This window comes from Halichoerus grypus, chromosome 9 (genome assembly GCF_964656455.1).
Source record: "Halichoerus grypus chromosome 9, mHalGry1.hap1.1, whole genome shotgun sequence".
Taxonomy (NCBI): Eukaryota; Metazoa; Chordata; class Mammalia; order Carnivora; family Phocidae; genus Halichoerus; species Halichoerus grypus.
The window spans coordinates 140,549,355-140,572,151 of NC_135720.1; the positions used below are offsets into that span (position 1 = coordinate 140,549,355).

Below are 22,797 nucleotides of genomic sequence, written 5' to 3' on the forward strand. Positions count from 1 at the left end.
CTGAGACACACAGTAATGGAGCCTCTCCTGGAGGAATAATCTCAAAGTCTCAAGAGAAGGTGTCAACGTGCTTGTTGCAAAATGCCTGTATTTTAGGTTTCTATCACCGTATCCCTGGTGTGTCTTTTATCCAAATCTAAATAAGCCCAACCAAAAGTGTTAAACTAAAAAAAACAAAAATGTTAAGGGCTGCAGAGTGAAGACAACCTTTATTGTAATTTACTGACTCTTCTGAAGACCCCATTCCTCGGGAATATCATACCCCTTGCTCACTGTTGGAGAGTAAATATCCCACGTGGACTTGTTGAATGAGTGACTCTAGTCCCTCCCCAACCCCACTGCCCTTTCTTTACTTACACATTTAGGTTGCAATATTCTTTGAATTGTAAATTTAAGAATTAAAGGTCTTCTTTTCTGTCTCATAATGGAATCACTGATTACAGTCTAACAGGATGAAATATGTTATGTAGAAGAGGAAAAATAACTTTTGTTCCACCCTCTAAGGTTGAGTGATGCGGGTGTGTGAATTAAACTGACAAAAGATTAACAGGAGAAAAACTCCATTCCACATGCGCACAGGGGCCTCAGAGAAGAGAAGCGAAAACCCCCAAAAAAGTGGTTAGGCGTGGGGGCTTTCATACCATTTTAACAAAGAGTGACAATTTGTGGAAAAGTGGGCAGACATAGGAAAAGCAGGGGTGGTAAACTGTGGGAAGGTAAAAATATGGGGAAAACGAATGGAAGATACGGGTTATTTGAGCAAGGTTCATTTATGCAGTCTCAGGTCAGTGTCCTCTCTAACAATTAAGAGCTGTCCTCTCCCTGGTATGAGATGAAGAGACACTTTCACAAATGGAAATGTACACTCTGCTTTTAGGCAGAAGGGTAAAGGGCAATGAGTTCCTCTGGCATCTAATGTCTCTCAATTGCCTTTCGCTTGAATGGTGGCGTATTTTGAGGTGGGATATTCTGATCCTCTTCACTCACTTCGAGAATGGCCATATGAGGCGATGAGAGCGAAGACAGTAGTGGGCTTGTTCGTTCACCCCCGATGATGGCAGTGGTCTGTGCTCTGAGCACAGTGTAATACGAGAGGTCAAGTCCTTTGTGATTTGTCAGGTTTTCACCCCTGTTCCTGAGTAGCCTCCACCCCCATCCTTGACCTTACCTCCCTGATAATCTCTCACTTGAGGCAGTAAGAGGTGAGGGGTGAGTGGGGGAAGACACTTACTGGTAAGAAGAACCTCCAGGCAGGTTGGAATTCATTAAGTCATGGGTGAGTGCAGACCGGTCACCAAAAGCAAAGAAGCCAAAGTCAGATCATCAAGTCCAGGTTACAGGGCCAAAGGAAAGAACAGGGCAGAGGGTAAGCAGAGGGTGGTCTGAACCACAAGCCCTTGTCAATTGCCAGTAATTATAAGGTACAGATCCAGGGTGGCCCCACTCTACTTAAAGGACTAGGACCAAAGGGACCCTACAGAGGTCACAATTTTGCAAATATTACATGCTCCCTCCTCAGGGCAATAAAAAAACATGTCCTGAACATGCATATATTCTATGCATTCAATTTCTGAAAGCATATTGCACCTTCTAGTGCTGGAAGGCAAGAGCTATTGGTGGTACAATCTTAACATGCACAATTTGCATACACTAAATATGTAAAATATGTGAACAACTCTTAAAAAACAGACTGCATTAGAAGAACAGAAATAATACACTGTATTCTGGAAAATGTCATTTCCCAACTTACATCCCGATCCTTACACCCATCCTATTAATTCGGTACTAAGAAAAAAAAAAAAAAAACCAGAAAATATAAATCATACCCCTAAAGCGCTAATGCATCAGGTACCAAAATTACATAGCATGATGATGCATAATTATGGCACTTTCAAACAGCATTTGAGAACATGTCACAAGCGATGAAAAATGTAATTTATTTCTACTGACAGATATTAATTGCTCTGTGTTAGAAAATTTTTGAACCATTACTGATAAGCAGAAATGGTCACATAAATGCCTGAGAAACAACTGCAAGGAAAGAAGTATAGTTCTAATCATAAAAACTCCCATAGCATAAGGAAAGGCAATTTCTCGAAGAGGACATCTATTATTAAAATTTGTAAATTGTTGCTGTGATATACAGGAAGAGGCTCAAATGTGAAGTCGCTTCCAGCAGGTCTAAAGTGTTATTAATCTCTGATAGCACTGGCTAATTGGAATTTAGGATTTTGCCTTGTTTCCTCAGCAAACTGTCTTTATTATGGCAGAAGTGGAACCTTCAGGATGGGAGGATACATGCAGAATAGATTCTTTCTTTAACACAGAACCCCAAATGGTCACAAACGAAATTCACTTGTGGTTTAGGAGGGCTGTGCTTTTCCCTCATTACTATTATTTATTACTATTACTTTTTTCCCTTACTACTTATTGCTACCATTCCTGCTAACTGGTTTCAGTCTGTTACTTCAGAGATTGTGGAATGTGGACAGCAGTATTGGGTTACGTTGGCTTCCATAGCTTGTGTGGCTAAACACAAAGTCATCACAGACCTCGCGAGACTCTACTATCTTCAAGGGAAGTCTAGGGGAGGTCCTTCCATCCACCATCTTCACTACCTCTCAACACCTGTGTCAACACCCACACTCTGCACTCTGAGGGCCCACCTAAGCCAATCTTCCTTGTACAACACTGCTTCTGACTCTTTGGTCTTGGGCACCATCTTTGTGTCTAAATTCTGCTCCACATCCTTTGGTCCCTATTTTTGTCAATAGCACCTCTGGTCTCTTAAAAACCTAGGCTGGATTTCTTGAATTATCATTAAATCCACCTTATCCCTTGCCCTAAGTCTCCTTATTAATCTTGCTACGCACATTATCATCTCAAATCAAATCATTTTTCCAGGGTCTTTATCAACTCCTTCCAAATTCATTCTGTCATGACGATCAGAGCATTCTCCCTAAAAACATGACTTTCCCCACATCAGACCACTGTACACATATCACAATCTCCAACGCCATCCCTGCATACCTGCGGGATAATGTCTAAATGCATCAGCTTGACATTTAAGGCCCTCTGCGCTCTGACCTCAATCTACCTCTGTGGACCAGGTACCTGTAATTCTGCTGACTGATACTGTCCCCTCTAACTAGTGTGATCTATGAAATACAAACAGAGAGTAGTGAAGTTTTCCTGCCTCTAGATTTTCACTCAGGCCAACTCCCTGTGGTTCACATCCCTGTGTCTTCCCATTTTTAAATTTCAGAACAAATTCCAGGCTCTCTATAAATCCATTCCAGCTCATAATGACTGCCTTCTTCCTACTACACTCACATCATTTTTATTAAATACATTCTGGTATTTGTTGTATGTGGGGGTCCTGATTCCAGCCGGATCACAAGCCCTTGAGGGCATGGACTATGTCAAATATTTCTGAAATCCCATAACCTATGCTCCATGAATGCCTGCTGACAGCTGTCTGATCAGCATCTTTAACATGCAGAATCTAAAGGAAGGGGAGAGTGCATGCTGGCCTACTGAACAAAGCCACAGGACCAAAGTGATAAAGGGCAGTAGTAGAAACAAGAATCCTAAGCAGAAGATAGGTCGGAGCCAAAAGAAACCATGTGAAAACAAATGTGAATTCAAATATAGCTAGGCCAAAAGAGGAAGTCATGGTGAAAGCAAACAAGAGAGCAAAGGGATTTAAGGAGCAAAAAAGGGACAAGCAAATGGTAAAGGGAGGAAGAGTCTGGAGCCATTCCAAAGCCACAATGCAAAATTAAGAAACTTGACCTAACTGCAAACACAGGACACGGCACTCAACAATGATGGTACACAAACATTTTCAAGTACCTCTGCAATTGTTAACAAGTTTAACTACCCTGCAAAGCCACAAAGCATGTCTCAACAATTTAAAGAGGGTAATTTAAGTTACTTAAGTATGTTCTTTTGCCACAAAGGAATTAAGCCCAAAATCAAAATAAGATAACTGGAAAATCAAAAAAATGCGGTTTTGAAATTAAGTCATACCACTTTAAATAACCCCATATCAAAGAAAAAATGGCAATGGAAGTCTGAAAATAACTGGTGTAAGTAATGAAAATAAGACAAATCAAACCCGTATACAGCTAAAGCTGTGGTTAGAGGGAAATTTATAGGTTTGCATGTATATATTAGAAAAAAGAAAGACGGAAAATCTATGTTCTAAATACCCTTCTCAAGAAGTTAGAAAAAGAGTAACAAGCTATGTTCAAAGAAAGCCAAAGAGGGGAAATAATAAATATAAGGGCAGAAATTCAGTGAAAAATAAAACAAGTTATACAGAAAGATCAATAAAGTAAAAATTAGTTATTTTGAAAGACCAACAAAATTGATGGATAAAAAAAAAAAAAACTGATGGACCACTAATTAGCAAAACTGATAATGAAAAAAAAGAAGTAAAATTACCAACATGGGGAAATGAAAAATAGTACATTAATATAGAACGTATAGACCTTTTTGAAGAGGATATAAGGAACAGTTTTGCACTAATAAATTTTAAGTTTTAAGTGAAGTGAATTTTTAAAACACAACTTACCAAAATTGACACTGGAAAAGATAAAAAAAATAAATAAATATCCCTAGAGCTATGAAAGAAATCAAGCCTGAAATTTAAAACCTTCACCTAAAGAAAACTCCAGGTCTAAGTGACTACAGCAGTGAGATATCAGAAGGATAAAATATCATGGCCAATTTGGATTTAATCCAGAAATGCCAATTAAGTTTGATATCCAAAAATCAATGTAATTCACCACATTATAAAAAACAAAAGGGGGAAATCATAAAAACCCTTTCAACAGAAACAGAAAAGTCATTTGATATGATTTAAAACCCATTCCAATTTTTTAAAAAATCTTAGCAAACAAAAAAGGAAACTTCCCCTAATAAATCTGATAGAATGTACAAAAACTTAGACCAGACATCATTCTTCGTGGTGAATTACTGAAGAGTTCCCTCCTGGGGTCAAGGATGAGACACAGATGTCTGCTCTCACTGATTCTATTCGATTTTGTAATGGAAGTACAAAAAAGTAAGGAAAAGGCTATATGAGTGAAAAGAAGGATGTAAAGGACTTTTCTGAGGTCTGTGAGTTGTTCTAGCAAATTATCAAATGGGGGTGAGGCAAGTTTCAAAGTCCCTGACTTTGTAGCCAAGCAGGACAGAGGTGAGGTCGACTGACACCTGCAACTGGCATCCTAACGGAGGGCCGTCTTGTGGAGCAGAGCCCTTAAACCTATGGGGTCAGCGTAGTGTCGGAATTGGACCGGACTGTGGGACACCTAGCTGGTGCTGGAGAGACGGTGTTGGAAAAGACACCAGGTATTCGGTGTCAAGAAGAAAAGAAAACCTCACACTGGCAAAGCTCTATTTCTTGATCCACCTGCTGGCCACACAGGTCTGGTCAACTTGTAAAGATTCATCAAGATGTGTGCTTGTGATCTGAGCGCTCTGCCGTATGTATACACGAATGAAAAGTTTATTTAAAAAAAAAAATGTGCCCACGTCGTATGTGTGTGTCTGTGCAGCCCCTTGCCCCACTGGCAGGTAGTTGGATGCCCAGGTGAAGAGAAGAATCTCCAAAATATCGGGCTATTTCTTTTTTTTTTTTTTTTAAAGATTTTATTTATTTATTTGAGAGAGAATGAGAGAGAGAGAGAGAGCACATGAGAGGGGGGAGGGTCAGAGGGAGAAGCAGACTCCCCGCCGAGCAGGGAGCCCGATGCGGGACTCGATCCTGGGACTCCAGGATCATGACCTGAGCCGAAGGCAGTCACTTAACCAACTGAGCCACCCAGGCGCCCTATCGGGCTATTTCTGCTAGTTAAAGTCTAAGAGAATAGAGCCCAAGAAAAACCAAATGAATAGAGCAGAGTGAGTGGCCTGAGCCTGCGTGGGACCAGGAGAGGGGTTCCTCAAGAGGCTGAGCATGCAGCCTTCGTACAGTTTGGTTTGCGGGGGGCCACGATTCAAAGTTATGCTCCATCATTTAATGTGAGAAATTAGAAGTGTAAATAATCTTTAGTCCAAAGGGGCTTTTAAATCCTCTAGTAATGGAAAATCCAATAGTATGTGGACAGCACTACACAAAGAATAATTTCACATTATAAATTGAGGAAAATTCATCAACTCTGGTTTTAATAGCCTCCGTTTTTTCTAGTGGCGTCTTTTTCAAGCTGATATCTTAGCAGCACAGTGTACCAATACGGGGGCCATTCAACTACGTTGTGGTGGTTTTTTTATTATTATTCTTGTTAAATTATAACAAGATACATTTTTCAGTTTTCCCCACACAGAGCCATATATTGCACTTGAGCACTAATATTGATTTCTTAAGTCAAGTAAGTGGTCTTGTCTCTAACCTATTACTTTGCCTTGAATTTGAATAAAATGCATCTATTCCCCTGGCTATACATCTACTTCGCCTCTCCGGGGGTGGCAGGTGCAGGCAGACCCTGTTTACCTCTACCACTATGAGATTAGCAATCTGATTTCATCAAGCGAACCTTGAGTAAGAAATATCATTAATAACTGCAATGCCCCAATTCAAATAAAAGCACAGCCCCCCCAAAAAAAAAAATCATACAATGTTCGGAAAGTTCATTCTCTCATCGACCTTTACAGGGAGCTCACTACATGTTTGAAATCGAGCTGGATGATGAGCTCTCCGGGATGAATAAGGCAATAATGAAGAGGATCCTGGCTCTCAAATTGTTCACAGACCGGATTTTATAGAAACGATGATAGCACAGGGAGTCTTCGGGAGAACAAAGCTGATGGGAACTGGGAGGGTATTCAAGGCACACACAAAGGGACATGGAAAAGGTTCACGGAATCAAGAAACTCTAAAAAGTTCTTTATGTCCACCATGCATAGGGTAGGCTGGTGGAAGATGAGGTTGGAAGAGAGGCCAGGAAAGTGATAAGCTTTCTGATAAGCTGATAAGCTTCTGAAGGAATCTCATCAGAAGGGTTTTTGCAGTTTAAGGGCAAGCGGCAGGCAGGATTGTGAAGGACCGACAAGGAAGGAGCTCAGGAGACCATCTAGAAGGCTGCGGTAGTCCGTGTGGAAAATAAGGAGCTTCAATCAGGAATGGTGAGGAAGGCGAGTTTCAAGAGATTTTGAGAAGGTAGAATCAATGTCAATGGGTCGTCACTGGGTATGGAGAATGAGGAGCATAGAAAAATCTAGGCTGACTCCAAAGTTAACAGGATTACAATGATGGAAAGGGTGACGTGAAGGGGATTCGAAAGGAATGGGCAGTGTAGGAAGCAGGCAAACACCGTCTTGGACAAATCGCCATGGTGACCACTCTGTGACCTGAAGCCCTCCTGAGCACCGCCCCCTACACATTCCAACCACACCCTCAAGCACACCCTTGGGGCACAACGCCCCCCATCTGCACGCTGGAGATCTCAGGACTCTGAGTCTCCAACAGCTCCTCCAGGCGGTCCCCCCACCCCACCATGTGTGCTCCCAGCCTCTAAGGCTACAAAAAGCAGGTCTTAGAGGAGGTGGGGTCACCCAAGACACGCTTCTGTCCCTAAGTCCCCGGAGTAAACCATTTCTCTTCGAACTGGACCTGTCAGACTTTTCCTTTGGTCTTCGGGCTCCCTGGGCTTTCGGAGGCTATTTTGCATAGACCTCCCTTCCACGGGACAGGCAGGGACTGCTCATGTCCTGAATCATCACTGCAAGCTGACGGAAACTGTAAACGCTCCCGCGGACCCCCGTCCACACACATGGATTACCCCAGGGTTCTGGCTTGATGGTACCCTGAGCCAGGGACTCTGTGAGGAAAATTAAGCAAATAAAGGCAATGCAGGCTTTGGATGATATTTTGTGTAACACCTGCCGGTGGGGTGCTTGTGGGAAATCAAGGTAGAAATTTCAAGTACCGTTGATCCTTGCACAATGTGGGTTTGAACTGCGCAGGTCCAGTGACAGGCAGACTTTTTTCCCCGATAAATACAATACAGTACTGTAACTATTTTCTCTTCCTTATGATTTTAATACAATTTTCCTTTCTCAGGCTTACTTTACTGTAGGAATACAGTATGTAACACATATACAAAACATGTGTTCGTTGACCATTCATGTTATCGGTAAGGTTTCCAGTCAACAGGAGGCTATTAGTTTGGTTTTACTCGTATTTTCAACGGCGCAGGGGTAGGCACCCTTTGCCCCCCGCATTGTTCAAGGGTCCACTGCAGTCAGAAATATGGGCCTTCACCTAAGAAAAGTGGTTGAGCCTGCAAGCAAGTTCCAATGTCTCGTCCAAAAGGCGGCTGTTGAGAATGTGCCAAGGGCTTTTTAGTGAGGGATTCATGAGAATGAAAACTTAAAGCCTCCTAGTCACTTTAAGGAAAAGTCCCAATTTTCGTTGTTTTGGGAGCAATGGCTTTAGCATAAACAGTGATGTTAGCTGCCACTATTATGATTTTTAAGAAAAGTACATGGGAACTTTTGAGCTAATCCGAGAAAGGTTATAAAAATAACATTATAAGATTAAACCATCAAGGAAAAGCTCCCCCACCGCCAAACAAACAAAATTACAGCAATTCTCCACCGTCCAATAAACAAATTCCTGAACAATCCCTCCCCTTACCTGCTCATCTTAAATTCAATTACTATTCTAATTTGGAAGATTAATTAACATTTAACTACTCTGGCTTTAAAATGCATTAGAGATTTAAATGCCGAACTTAGTCCTCGCTTTGCTATTCTTTTCCACCCCCATCCCCACCCCAGATTCTATGCCCAGAACTTCGTCTCTCAAATAAATACCACATCCCAACCTCGGTAATCAGAGTCAACCCCCCTCCCCTGTTCTCAAAGCCTTTCACACGGATTCTGTCCTGCCACCTGCCATGTCCTACCATAACCTAGACACACTTCTGAGTCTCCAACCCTATGTTAATCTTCATGAGAAGAAAACCACGTTTTCCCCCATTATGATGCTTCTCCTCCCAGGAGAGCACTCACGCCACTGACTGTATAATGGGGCAGAGCTTAGGTAGAGCGAGGTTAACCCAGAAACTAACTGGAGTGAGAGAGAATGAATGCCGAATGCCGTATTTTTAGAGTTTAAAAAAAAAAAATTATTAGAAAAAGTGACGTTGTCTGCCCGGCTAACCTTTTCCTTCTGTCTCCTCCTAAGCCTTTCTGATCCTGCTGACCTTCACCCGTTAAACACTTACTTCAGCTTTGGGCCTTGGACTGGAGCAGCAACTGAGTCTGGGAGGGGAGAGGGGGGAGAAGCAACAAGGCAGCTCCCTGGGGCAGTGTGAGTGAATGATGGGGCTCCCCGGCCCCCCACCTCCAGGCTCCCTGATTCCAAGTACTCAAGGTCCTCATTTCTGCAGGAACATTTTGGAGACCAGTCCAGACGAATTCATGGCTCCTTACACACACCCTGCAATCAACCAATAGCCTCTTTAGGCACTTGCCACTTTTTATAAAAGTGCTCTCCCGTTCATTTTCATTAACGCTCCATCATTATAAAAATGCTAAATAACCACAACTGCGCTTCTAAATTATAACCTCAGGGTCAACCTGGGAATAAGGTCTAAAGAGAAATTTGATTGTTCTTCCAAAGTAATTTCTAAAAAATTAAACAGGAAACCAGGCTCACAAATGATAAACTGCCTTATATCCATCTAGCTACCAAAGAAACTTCATTCCTTTGTCCCTTCTGTCCGAGAAAATAAAAATCCGTAAGGGATGAGTTTGTCCATCTAAACGTTACTGAGCGCTGGACTAATTAGATCTGGAAGTCTGTTTTAGTTAGCACACCTTACCAAATGGAAAATGCAATAAATCTCAAATGCGCTAAGGCAGAAAGCACCAGAAAAAAACAGGGAGCCCGTCGGTCAGCGATGGTTTGTTTCTGCCCTGGGTGGCTCTTCTTCTTGTCATGCAGGGCAATGACAGCCCACAGCACGCAAGCCAACATCAGACGGAATCATTGGGAACTCGGGTCCCAGGGAGGCGCAAATGGTGGCATTCTTCTTTCAGTTGAGAAAAACAGCCATCGTTCCCTTGGGCCCCTAATACATTCTTGGGCTGGTCTGACATGGGGACTTTCCAGCTGGATCTTTCTGGTAGTTCTGCAGTAAGAGAGGAATAGTCCTTCATATTCAGATTGCAGCGTGTTCACCTCTTACTAAAAACAATTTCAGGATTCTGAACTATCATTTCCTTCATATCCCTCATTAAGTACAGTCCGAATCAATTTTCTTGCTATTACTTTTCGGTGTTCAATTACTGCGCATAATGAGTCTGTCTCTGTTTTCGATCTGAGACGTCAACGCTTTCTCACTCGTTGCGTACAGGTTAATAACTCCACGCAGGCTACGCCGTACCAAGCTGCTCAGTGATATAGGCATAGGGCTTAGCACCTTCTGTCTGGTCTTAGCTTCCCAGAAAATAGATCCAGAATCTCTCCGACACATTTGGGCTCTACACAACTACAAAGTCTGATTAGGGCCACTGCGATCATGGAAAAACTCTAAACCTGAGGGCAGCGGACCTTCGCTCACATGCCGGGACACCTTGGCAATAAATGTCATTTGTTACACGCTTTCTGGCTCGCTGCAGACTGCAGGATACTAAATCTTCCTATACGCTAGTCTTCAGATCTGTAGAGTGGAAATTAGGATTTCCATCTATGAACGACACCTACCCCGCAGTGTTTGCGCCCTAAGATGAGCGAGGTAATTAGAGGTGTAAGGGCTGTACAGATGTTTTTTCATGCCTACTTCTCCACGTCCTCCTTCTGAACTTGCTCTAAGAGTCGGGGGTTGCCCCTTCTCCTCTAGGTCTATGGGTCCTCCCTGGGGCATCTTCTCCTGCACTTGACTTCGATGCTCACCCATCAGCTGATGACCTCAGGAGGTACCTCTGCAAGAGGAGTCTTTCCATTTCCAGCTGGTCCATGTACACCTGTACTGAGTGCCAGACAGGTCGCTCTGTCTGCACGCATAAGTCTTCCCCTTCTCATGGATGCATCCCCCGAAAGTTAATGACACAACCATCTACTCAGGCCCCTCGGGTCCCACTTACTCTCTCACACCGTCCCACGTGACCTCAGGTCACATTCATTCTGTCTCCTACATATTTCTCAAATCCGCCCTCTCTCCTCTATCCACCGTCAAAGATTGTCAAGTCCAACATTTTCCCTGTCCCGGGCCACAGCAGGCCACCTCCACACCCTGCCCTCATCCTCTCGGCCCAACCCAGAAGTCTACTGCACTTCAAGTTCCTGACTTTGCCCAAGGCCTTTCTCTGGCCACAGACGTGGACAGGCCAGAGCACCAGGGAGTTACTGTTCCAAGAACCACCCTCAACCAACGAAGGACAGGATTTAGCAGACAGATGTCTCGGTGTCCTCACCCCTGCCTGCACTGGACAGTTTTGAGGTATGTTTCATATACTCTCTCAGAAGGCTCCAGCAGCAAGACTCCCCAGTTGCCCACAGAGGACCCCCTTGAGAGTAACCCCCCTCCCCCTTCTAAGCTCTCCTCTCTTCTACGTCAGACCTGCCCATGCTTCTGGAATCACCTCCCAAATGAACTACTTGCACTCAAGTCCTTTTCTGAGATCCTCACCTATCAAGTGAAGTTTTGGGGAAACCCATTCAGATAAGCAGGAGTGTGAATGGCATCGGATTTCTTAACAGCAACAATGAAGTAATACATTCAGAACACTCAGTGAAAAGTATTCCCAACCAAGAATTCTAGGTCTGTCCAAACTAAAAATTAAACATGAGAGCATGATGAAGACATTCTCAGACACGCTGAATGGGATAGCATCATAGAGTAAGAAATACATTTTGGCCTGGTCCGGGGTTCCTGGAGCAGAGCTCCTAACATGTTTGTAATTTCCTAAGTGATAAAAAGGAATGTGAGCATCTTTCAATATTTAATCTTTTGTCCTCAAATAACTCCAGTTCCTCAAACAATTCCAGAGCAGAGGTGGAAAAGCGTCTTGCTATTTATAACAAGCTCTTTCAACCACATCTGACTTTAAGCGAATGAGGTGACTTCCAGAGAACTCCTAAGGATGGGGGCCGGTGGCCAGGAGAACCAACCACGTGATTGGGGGTGGCAAACTTCCGGTCCCATCGCCCGCTCCCACACCTCCAGGGAGGGCCGAGGGGCCGGAGGAGGAGTCCATCACTCATGGCACTGATTTAATCGGTCATGCCTACATAATGAAACCTCTATTTACAAAACCCTACACAAAGGGGTTTGGAGAGCTCCCAGATTGGCTGAGGCATGGAGCCGGCTAGAAGGGCCCAGAAGCCTCACGTCCCTGCGCCCACACCTTGCCCCGAGCGTCTCTTCCATCTGGCTGCTCCTGAGTTGTATCCTTTACAACAAACCAGTGAGCTGGTGGGTCAACGGTCTTACTGAGTTCTGCGGGCTGAGCCAGCAAACTGTCGGATCCATGGAGGGGCCACAGGAACCTCCAATTTAGAGCTGGCCGGTCAGACGGACAGGAGACAACCTGGACTTGTGGTTGGCGTGGGATTTCCTCACTCTGACCCTGGGTCCCCCATCTCCCACTGCCGTGACATCTCCTTAAAGACCCTCGTAGCCAGTAAGGGAACCGAACACGGTGAGGCAGAGTGCGCTAGAATTCTTAGATCTGTCTGAACCTGAGTGCTCTCAAAAGCATGCCGTCGATTTTATTTGGCCATCACTAATAAACATGACTACTGGTCCCCATATGCACACACAGGCCGTTGTGACTTCCCACTGTCACCCTGCCTACTGATGGCGACACTCCGGGGCTTCGCTGCCCGGATGCGAGCGAGGCCATGCAGGCCCCCAGACAGCATCCTACGACAGACGGAAACCATGGGTCTGAGCCTCCTGCTGGCTGCTTGTTTGGCCAAACGCAAACTTCTTAACCCTTCAGCGTTGTGGTTCCTTTATCAGTTAAATGAGGATGATGCTAACAGTAATGACGCCTGAGTCCTAGGGCTGATCAGAAGGTTTAATGAGACCGTAAACCTACAGTGCTCAGTCCGGTCCCTGGCGCAGTGAATGCTCGGAAAAGGTGAGCTGCTTCCATGAGCTTTTGCTCTGAGCAGAAGCACACGAAGAGACGGTGTCTCAGTGAATCCCCGTCAGAAATCCTCCCATGCCTTGCAACCTGCAAGGAAGCGGCGCTGTATGGCTACCCAGCCCAGCGCCCCCCACGCTGTGCCCTGCACAACTGTCTTCCCGCCAACCCGCTTCCACAACGGGGATCCAGAGTCTGAAGAAGTAGGGGACACTTCCACGTGAAAGGCTCTGCGGACTCTGCAGCAAAGATGATGGCTGAACTCGGTATAACCCAACATTTCCCAAACTTCTGTTTGAGCTTGGCGCTCTTACTACAAGAAACATCTATTCAGAGCATGCAAAACTGCTGTTCCACGGAACCCACTTTAGGAAGCGACCGTAAGTTCCCTGGGTGAGAGCCGGTGCAGAGCGCCGGGCAGCCTCACCAAGGTCGCAGGAATTGTCCTCAGTGACCTGGGCGGAGGACGCCTGTTTCTTACCGTGGCACAGGGAAGACTCCTCCGTAAAACGACTACCCCTTTGCATTGGCGCCCTTTCCATTAGCACCACAAAGCCCGGGAGAAAGCCAGCTCCAATCAGTCCAAAGATGACGGACGTGTGCTCTGAACTTGGGCAGGGGCAGAAGGGGCCTGTCAGCTTCGCTCCCCGTGAAATGTGTCTTTCAGTGCAGACGGCATTTTCTTTTCTTTTTTTTTTAATGTATTTTTTTTAAGATTTTACTTATTTATTTGACAGAGAGAGAGAGCACAAGCAGGGGGAGTGGGAGAAGCAGGCTCTCTGCTGAGCAGGGAGCCCGATGCGGGGCTTGATCCCAGGACCCTGGGATCATGACCTGAGCCGAAGGCAGACACTTAACGACTGAGCCACCCAGACATCCCGACGGATGGCATTTTCAGGGGAATGATATGTTGCCCAATTTGGTATTATCATCCAGGTGTATAAAATAAGAATAAACAGATAGCTTTAAACCTACAAAACTCAAAAGTACTTTGCAGATATTTTCTCCTTATCTTTACCCTCATGGTGGTGGCACGCTACGTGGTGATTTGCAACACAGGTTATATCTTATTTCGAAAACAACGAGGGTTCCTGAGAAGAATAAAAATAGCGTTCATATATAAAATAGACCCCGGGGTACAAAAGCGTCCCGGTGTCTCATATGAGCGGGGAAAGACCCCTGCCCTGTCTTGCACATGGACAAAAGGGACACAGAGGTGTATCAGCAAGAAGGAAAAACAGGTCTAGCACATAGACACACTTCAGCATTTACGAGTGGTAAATGGAGTTGGGTCATGAAAAAGGAGAAGGGAATTGCTTCTACTTTATCGAGGACGACTTCTTGGTCAAGGTATAATGATGGCTTCCGGAAGAAACTCTGCTAGTGCTGAGCAGGGAGCACAAAAGAGAGGGAACGGAGGCATCCTGCTGATTACAAAATGTGTGGTACACTGGAAGCACTCACTGAAGACATGAACGCGATGGTCTTCGAAAGGGGGCGGGGCTCCTAAGTCCACGATTCATGAAATATGGAGAAGGAAACTCAGATGCTCAGAAGGGCTTGGGTTGCAAGAGGTGAAGTCCTAGAATGTAACTAAAAATCGTCTCAAAAAAATAAGATTGGACCATTTGATAAATAAACTAGAGGTCAGCCTCAAAAGTATTCACCTGTTCCAGGCTCCCAAACTCTGAAGACGTGGGTCTGAACACAGCGGAAGGCCTGGACTCAGGTCCGAGGGTAGAGAAAACCCACCATCACACCACATTGCTGAAGAGGAAAATCTCGTTGGTGATAACTCATTCCTCCCACCTACAGAACGGAAAGGGCTCAAATCCATCACCCCTGTTTACAAAGGGAAGATGAAACATTGAAGAATGGAAGAGAAGAAAGGTGGGAACTCCTCGCAATCTCTCAGATAAGCTTCAGGGTCAACTGTGATATGTCAACACTCTCACCACCAAACCGAAGGGAGACGGCTCAGAGCTTCCCCCCACCGAAGCCTCCCTCACTCTCTCCCCCCTCCACTCACGGGCATCTGTGCCCCACGGATAACCCCATGGGGACATCTGCCTCTCAGTCCGCAATGGGTCAGCATGGCAATTTCCAGAAATCTCTCGACACTGATAGACCATTTGACTCTGGGAAATTGGGTTTCTCCTCTTTTTCTCTCCCATTTGTAAACCTAGGGAAATGCTGTTTCTCTAATTCTGAGGATTGGTAGATGGAGTTTATAAAATATCAGATTAAAACCCACAATGGAGATGTTCTGGAGCCTGGGTATCAGAATTGTGCCATTCATCAGGGTTTGCAATTTGGAGGCTTTAATAGTTAACACAAACGTAGACATAATGGACCTATACACACACACTCTCACTTACTCAACTAACGCTAAGTGCTACTCCAAGCAGGATTTTCGGGGGGCTTGTCTGTGTCTCATGAGAGAGTGACAGCTGAGGAGTTGCCAACCCTCGAAAGGACCCACCCCCCTGTCCTGGTTTTACCTCACCCCTGCTAGCAGAAGAGAGGGAGCTGGGAAGAGACCTGGCTCTTTCTTCTTCCTCCCTGCACCACGTCAGCCCCATGATCAGCATCTCGCAGCCGTCCCTGACATGAGACCCGCCCCAAGCCAGCCTCAGTCCGAGCCCCACCTCAGACCCCAGGATGAAAGGCCCCGCTGGGGATAACCCAGTTTCAGCTTCTCCCTGAAAAGCAGATGAGCCACACTCAAGTTCCTTGAGTCTCTGGTGTGCCAGGAACTCACCATGGGTACAAATTTCGTTTTCTCTAGAGTACGCTAGAGAAAAGTTCACAGCTAACTCTGGAGGCAGCAGGATCAAAGAAATAATTGCGAATTTGTTGGGGTCTTTGAGGGGTCAAGAAGTAATGAGGCCCTGTCTACAAGTAATGGGCAGCATCAATGAAAAGGGAAGCTGATGCGCCAAAGCCTAAAGCTAGGGGAAAAAATAAAGATGAGACAATCCCAACATTCTCCTCTTGCAGAGGATCAAATAATAAAAGAACCTCATCCCAGACCTCAGTGTCCCCCCAACCCCTGCCAAGCCCCATAATGCCAGGTCTGGCCCCCCAACCTCTGCATTCTTCCTCAGACCCAAACCCAGTCAGTTGGATCCCTGACCTCAGCCTCTTTGGCCTACACCAGAAATTTGACTGAGGGCAGCAGGGCACCACGGTCCTCAGCATTCCAAAATGGAACTTTCAAAAGCTCACTTTCCCACTAGACACACTAGAGTGGGCATGGCAGGGAACGTGCACGGCATGTGTGTGTATGGGGTGAGAATTAAAATGCATTATGGGTTACACAGAACTTTGTGGGCTACTCGTAGGGAAAATGGGAGGTTAGTACTAAAATACCTACAGAGAGTGAATTTCTGGGATAAAAATCTTCCAAAGGTTTGGAAACAGCTAATGTAATTCAACAGCTCCCTAACTCTGCCTTGTGAAAACAAAAAAGTATCTTCCCACCCCAACCCTGGGCTACATTAAAAAAAAAGCAGCCCTCCAAACGAAATTTCCTACAGAGGTCTCAATCCTACCTCCGCTGTAAAAAGAATGGTTTTCTCAGAGTAATTCTCCATCTGGGGTACGAAGTGTGTAAGAAAGCAGGATACAAACAGATTCTCTTTTGAAAAGGTTCTCCTCTCAAAAAAGATAAACATCTTCCTGGTAAGTCAGCCAGCCTCTAATTTTTCAACCTCCCGGAGCTGAAGTGAACAGCAAAGTAGACATTCCTAAACTAATTTTTAGTAAAAGAACTGGAATACCATAATAAACCTTCAAGAAATACTAAAATCCTTTATGTACTAGAATCCCGTCGGACAATAGGTCATTCCAACAAGGATCCCTGAGGTATGGGGGAATGCTTGCTTTATAAATTTTTATCGCCCTGGGACTTGATGTAGTAAAACGTGACCCATATCCCACAGTCCACACTGCTTCGGAGCTAAGTCACCGTCGACGCGGGAATGAAAAGCCTGCATTTCTCCGCCCAAAGGTGAGGGGGCGGCACCAGACACCAAGGAATCCTAAATCTTAGCGCGGAGTCTTAAACAAAACCAGTGCCCTGTTTTGTGAACTCATCCTGGTGCCTTCTGATAGACTTTCTTCCCGTACCTGAGCCCCCCTCAGAGGGTGAGGCCTGGGGGAGCCCATTGGAAACGTGCTTCTTGTTCTATTTTCAGAGCCTCCTGTGACCGGGGAACCACACAAGTAAGTGCCTGAGCTGGTTCATGGGCTGAACTGAAGCAGCTCAAGTTTCAACGCCCCGCGATCTGACTGCGAGGACGGATGGCAGTAATGCTCCTTCCCGGGGGAACGCAGCAAAGCATGAGCAGAGTGTAGCTGTTAGAAAGTTTAGGAGCGTGACCGCTCAAGGGCACTCACCCAGCAAGGTCGTAATATTTAGACATCCCTTCCTGATGCTGCACCTGCTCCCCATCATTCATCAGGAATCTAAACATGTCAAGTTCCTTAGGAACTATCACAGAACTGATGCTGGGAATAAGCCAGGAACTTATCAAGTAGGATACTAGTCTGTGTGTGTGTGTGTGTGTGTGTGTGTGTGTGTGCGCGCGCACTTGCACGCTCACGCACACGCTCACACCCGCAAACAGAAAGAGAATCAAACATCCTTCAAAAGAAAACAAGTCTTGTTTTTGCTTACGTTTTAAAACTCTGCTTTATGAACATAATAAAAATATAAAAATATAGGCAAAAAAAAGCAAAAACAAAAAAACACTGCTTTAAAAAAAGTGTTTTTAATGATCAATACCACGTAAGCTGCAGCAACACAGCCCTGCCTATTTTCTCTGCAGCCTTTCCAATATTTCTAAGGAGCCCTAAAATTCACTGCACTTCCTGGGTTCCGAGGGTTCTAAAGACACTAATTTTTTTTCACATAGAAAATATTTAAAATATCAATGAAAACAATCAATCCCAAGATACTATTTCAAGACAATCATCATTACACTTTGCTCGTGGTGGAAAGGGTAGCTAGTTAACAGCCTCTAAAACGTATCTCAAGGCACCACAAATCAAGTGGAAAGTGTATGGAAAACAGGCTGGCCAGTTAAGCTGGTATTTAAATGCAGCTCTAAAAATGCATTTCACACCCAACTTCATCAATCACCAACCAATCTTACTTTGCATCTTGGCTACCAAAAGAAAATGGGATTTGTTTCCCTGAAGAAATATGTCACAGCTCTGCTTGAATTATTAAGCTTTACTATTACGGAAAGAAACAGAGTCGGAAAGAAAAAAAAAAAAAAAAGGAAAAGAAAAGCAAAAGAAAAAAATAAAATTAGAGCCAGGTTGCCATCTACAGACAGATATCAGCACTGCTCATTCATATAGCACTAGACACCCAAATATCAGTAAATATCAACAGTAGAAGAAAGACAACAGGTATGACTACAGCCTACATTATAATAAAAATCAAGATAGCCTACACAGTCTCTTTCTTCTCATTAACATTAGAACAGTATATAGGTAACAAACACTGGACCAAAAATTTGCACAATTTATCATACGTTATGAGATGATCTAGATATTCATCCTAACTCTAAAATTTAACACTTTGAAAGAAAATTAAATCAACCACTTAATCCCAAATGTAAAATATTGGTAAGTAGAAAAAACTATGTTTCATCTCTAACATCAAATTCTTGCATTTTTTATTCGATATTTGTATATATTACAAAACGATCACCACAGTAAGTCTAGTTAACATCTGTTACCATACACGGTTACAAAAACAACAACAACAACAACAAACTTTTCCTTGTGATGAGAACTTTTAATACCTACTCTCTTAGCAACTTTCAAATATACAATACAGTATTAAATTCTTGCATTTTTTACTCATTATCTTGACTCACCACACACCTTCCCTTTCATTTTGCTTACAGTCCTATTGCTTTTACTTTTCTAGACAATAAGAGCACTCTTGAGATATGACTATCCAAAAGCACACACTTGGTTCTAATTACTAGAATAGAGGACATTAAAGTAAAAAACAATTGTGAGAATAAATTAATATGAAGCTGAATTAAGGAGTGAGAAAAGGAGAGATCTGATACTATAACCTGAAAAATTTCTATAGCCAAAGACATCTGGAGGGAGAGCTGATGGGGGAAATAGCTCAATTTTCAAAACTATGGACTTAAGCTAATATCCTTAAATTTGTCAAGTGATGATTTAATCTAGTGAACAAAATCCTTTTTTTTTTTTTCATTTTCCCTGGAAAAAAAATTGTTTTTGGAAGCCAAGATTCATCTTCCAGGTTGTATGTTCTTTCTATCGAGAGGAAAAGATGCAAAATGCGTCATCTCAACTCTTATGTACACTTCTGGATCACCTAAGTTTCTTACTGGGCCGGGAGGGGGGAGGGCGGGGGGGAGGTTCCACTCCCCCAAACTGTCCCTTGAAAGACACCAGCAGGGGGTGCCTAGGTGGCTCAGTTGGTGAAGCGTCTGCGTTTGGCTCAGGTCATGATCTCAGGGTCCTGAGATCAAGCCCCACACTGGGCTCCCTGCTCAGTGAGGAGTCTGCTTCTCCCTCTCCCTCTGCTCCTCACCCCTTGCTCTCTCTGACAAATAAATAAATCTTTAAAAACAAAAAATAAAAGACACCAGAGGTCCAGCAGTTAGAAGCCTACATTCCGCTCATTATAAAACGACACTGGAGAATAGACACTTAACATGGGCAATAATCTAAAACAATTGCCAGGCTCTCCAAAGACAAGGGGTTGAACAGCAACGGCCTTCCACCTTTTCCAAGCACTTTAAAAAATAATAATAACTTGCCTCAACGCTCAACATGTTTCTTATTTTCAACCCCAAAGGTACCATTGCTGAAAACTGAGAATTTCTACGAAAGCAAAAGTACTGATCATTTAGCTGTTCCGTAAAGGTTCCTTTCCAGTGCAAGAGGAAACTGTGGGTGTAACCTCATCCTACGTAATTTCTGCAAATGAGAATGACAAGGTGAAGGTCCCCTTTCTCCTGAGAAGCAACTGCTGAAACTGAAGACTTTAAAATATACAAACTAGGAGGAGGAATTGGGATTTTTCACATGCTAAGATGAGCCTCACAGAAAATAAGCCACATTTTACAAAAGCCTTTAATGAAAAATATTCGTGAAGAGTTTCAAAGTATTACAGCGACCTGTCTATGTTGTGTTCTATGTTCCAGCGCTCGTTTGCCAATATTTATTAAGGGTCTCGTATCTATCAGACCCGTGCCAGTTATTGCGAATAAAAACATAACAACTAGGAAGACCCAGCCCAGGGCCTTGGGGGCTTCACAATCTGGTATACTGATTAAAATAAAGCCTCTATGATTTTAAATCCTCAAGGTATGGCATATTCTTCCAGGCTAGCTTCTTTCCTTTGGTGCCTGCCGTAAAATATGCATTCAATAAACATTCGTTGGCCACATTTGACCCTGGCTTCCCCTGTTTCATCGTCATCTGTGAGGGATGATACAGACTTAACGATAAGCAAACATTCAAGCTCAATCTTAATATGAGCCCACATTTTGCAGAGAGCTGATGTGGCCCCCCAAAGTTAAGTGGCTTGCCCAAGGTCTAGAGCAGAGCTGCAAGGAGAATCCAGGACCCCCCAGCCCCAGCTGGTCTCCATCACTGAAATGATGCAAAGCCCCCTCTGCCCTTCCCCAGCTGGTCTCCATCACCGAAATGATGCAAAGCCCCCTCTGCCCTTCCCCAGCTGGTCTCCGTCACCGAAATGATGCAAAGCCCCCTCCGTTCTATCTCCTCTTTGTAACTGGCTCGTCATGCAGGCTGTTTCTCTCACTTAGTCTCACGCAGCTTTCCGACGACTCCTTCATCGCCTGCCTCATCCTCTGAGCCCCCACGAGTTCATGTGTCCCCTTCGTTGTGAGGCCCACAGTAGCTGTCATTCTAATGTGACTCTTCACATCAACTTCAAAAGAAGCTGAAGCTCCCAAGTGGAAGACAGAGAGCTGGCCATGAATCCGCAATAACAGCCCATTCATCCTCCTCCCTCCCGCCCAGCATGTTCCCCAGCAGGTGTGTGAGGGGATCCCAGGGTGAAGGAGAAGCTTTCCCTGCACGGGGCTGTGGCCCGGCCAGCCCTCCACCCCTCCACCCCTGCAGGTTCGTCCCACTGACACCATGCTTGGAATGAAACCAAAAAGAGCCTGTCTTCCCAAAAGTTCCCATGAAAAGTCTTCCCATGAAAGTTCACAATTCTGACTGCACAAATCTCATACTGATGAAAATGTTTAAAAACTTAGTTTATGGCATCTCTTACCTGGTGATGCAAGATACAGAACTAATTTGGGGACACGTCCTACTGGCAATGTTCTCTGGGTGTGTCGTATTCTCTTGGATATCAGTAAAATTAGGAAAACATCTTTTTGGAGAAAGGGATCTGTGACTAAAAGTAACTTGTGATCAATGTGAACAAGGGTTGTAGACACACAAGTAAGAGAGACCAATGTCAACAGTAGTTGGTAAACATGTTAATCAAGCCCTTTCAATAGAGGAAAAGGATGACAAGATTCACCTTTTTTTATACGAGACCACCACAAGAAATATTTTACCTCAAAGCATGTGTTCTTGTACACAACCTCTAATTACAAACAGAAATTTTGGCAGGAGAAACAGAAGAATCTTTCCTACACAAAAATCTTCTTTGAAAACTCTCCTATAGGACGATAAGGAGCATCTTCCATGGGTCCAAAGAAACAAACAGATCTATTTAAGAATTAAAATCATATCAAAGCCTTAAGATGATAATCCATAAAAACAATATAATAATAACAAGGACAAACTTACCACTGTTTGGACTTATTTGTGGTGAGTCCTTTAACTTTACGTTTTGTTTCCCTTTCTTGGGTTTTTCCAAATTCACCTCCTCTTTTTTCCCTTTCCTCTTTGGGGGCTGAGGGGAAGCGTGGTCGCTGGATCCAACTGTTGACTTGGATTGACGATCATTTCCCTGAGTGGCAGAAGATTAGACCCTTACCATGGGCTAATGAAATCCCAAAGTAACTCCTAGTCAATGTCAGTCATTAACCGGCGGTAAACAGGGCAGGGGCGGGAGTGGACATATTCTGCTGATTCCCCGTTCTCTGTTTTAATATGTACATTAACTTTTCCTGGTCCCAGGAGAAGGGTCTAGCAGAAGCACGAGAATTAAAATATAGCTAAAAAGTATTGAACACTTAATATGTACCAGACATTCTATAAAATTATTTCAATCCTCACAACCCTGAGGCAGGCACTGTTTTCGCCCATTGCAGAGAGGAAGAAATGAGTCTTGCCCAAGGTCACGGAGCCAGCAAGGTCATTGCCTTAACCGTCCTCTCCCTCCAGAAAAATCTACTGGACGAGGAAAAGTGACAGCCCTCAGTTTGACCACTTAATCTAGAAATACCTTCTTAACTAGTGGTCACTGTGAATACGCGGGTATCATCACACAAGGAGACACTGTGCTTGTAGAAATCCTCAAATACGTACTCATCTGCTGGTGACTGCCATGCTCCCTGAGAATCGCAAATCCAGAGCCACATGGACCCGAGCAGCTCAAGATCACGCCCCTGCAAGGCAACCACCAATGATCATACATTCAGTGGTTGCCTGTGGTCTCCACGTGCCTCTGGGAACGAAGACCTTGCCTCTGCA

At 44.3% G+C, this 22,797-nt stretch overlaps 1 protein-coding gene across 1 annotated transcript in view; it reads right to left on the minus strand.

Annotated features, from left to right (window-relative positions):
* Nucleotides 1-22,797, minus strand: part of DCDC2 (doublecortin domain containing 2) — a 147,540-nt gene that overhangs the window by 68,204 nt on the left and 56,539 nt on the right. The window contains exon 7 of the mRNA XM_078054422.1: nt 21,949-22,111. Coding sequence (XP_077910548.1) covers nt 21,949-22,111 — 163 coding nt within the window. The remainder of the gene's footprint in view (nt 1-21,948; nt 22,112-22,797) is intronic.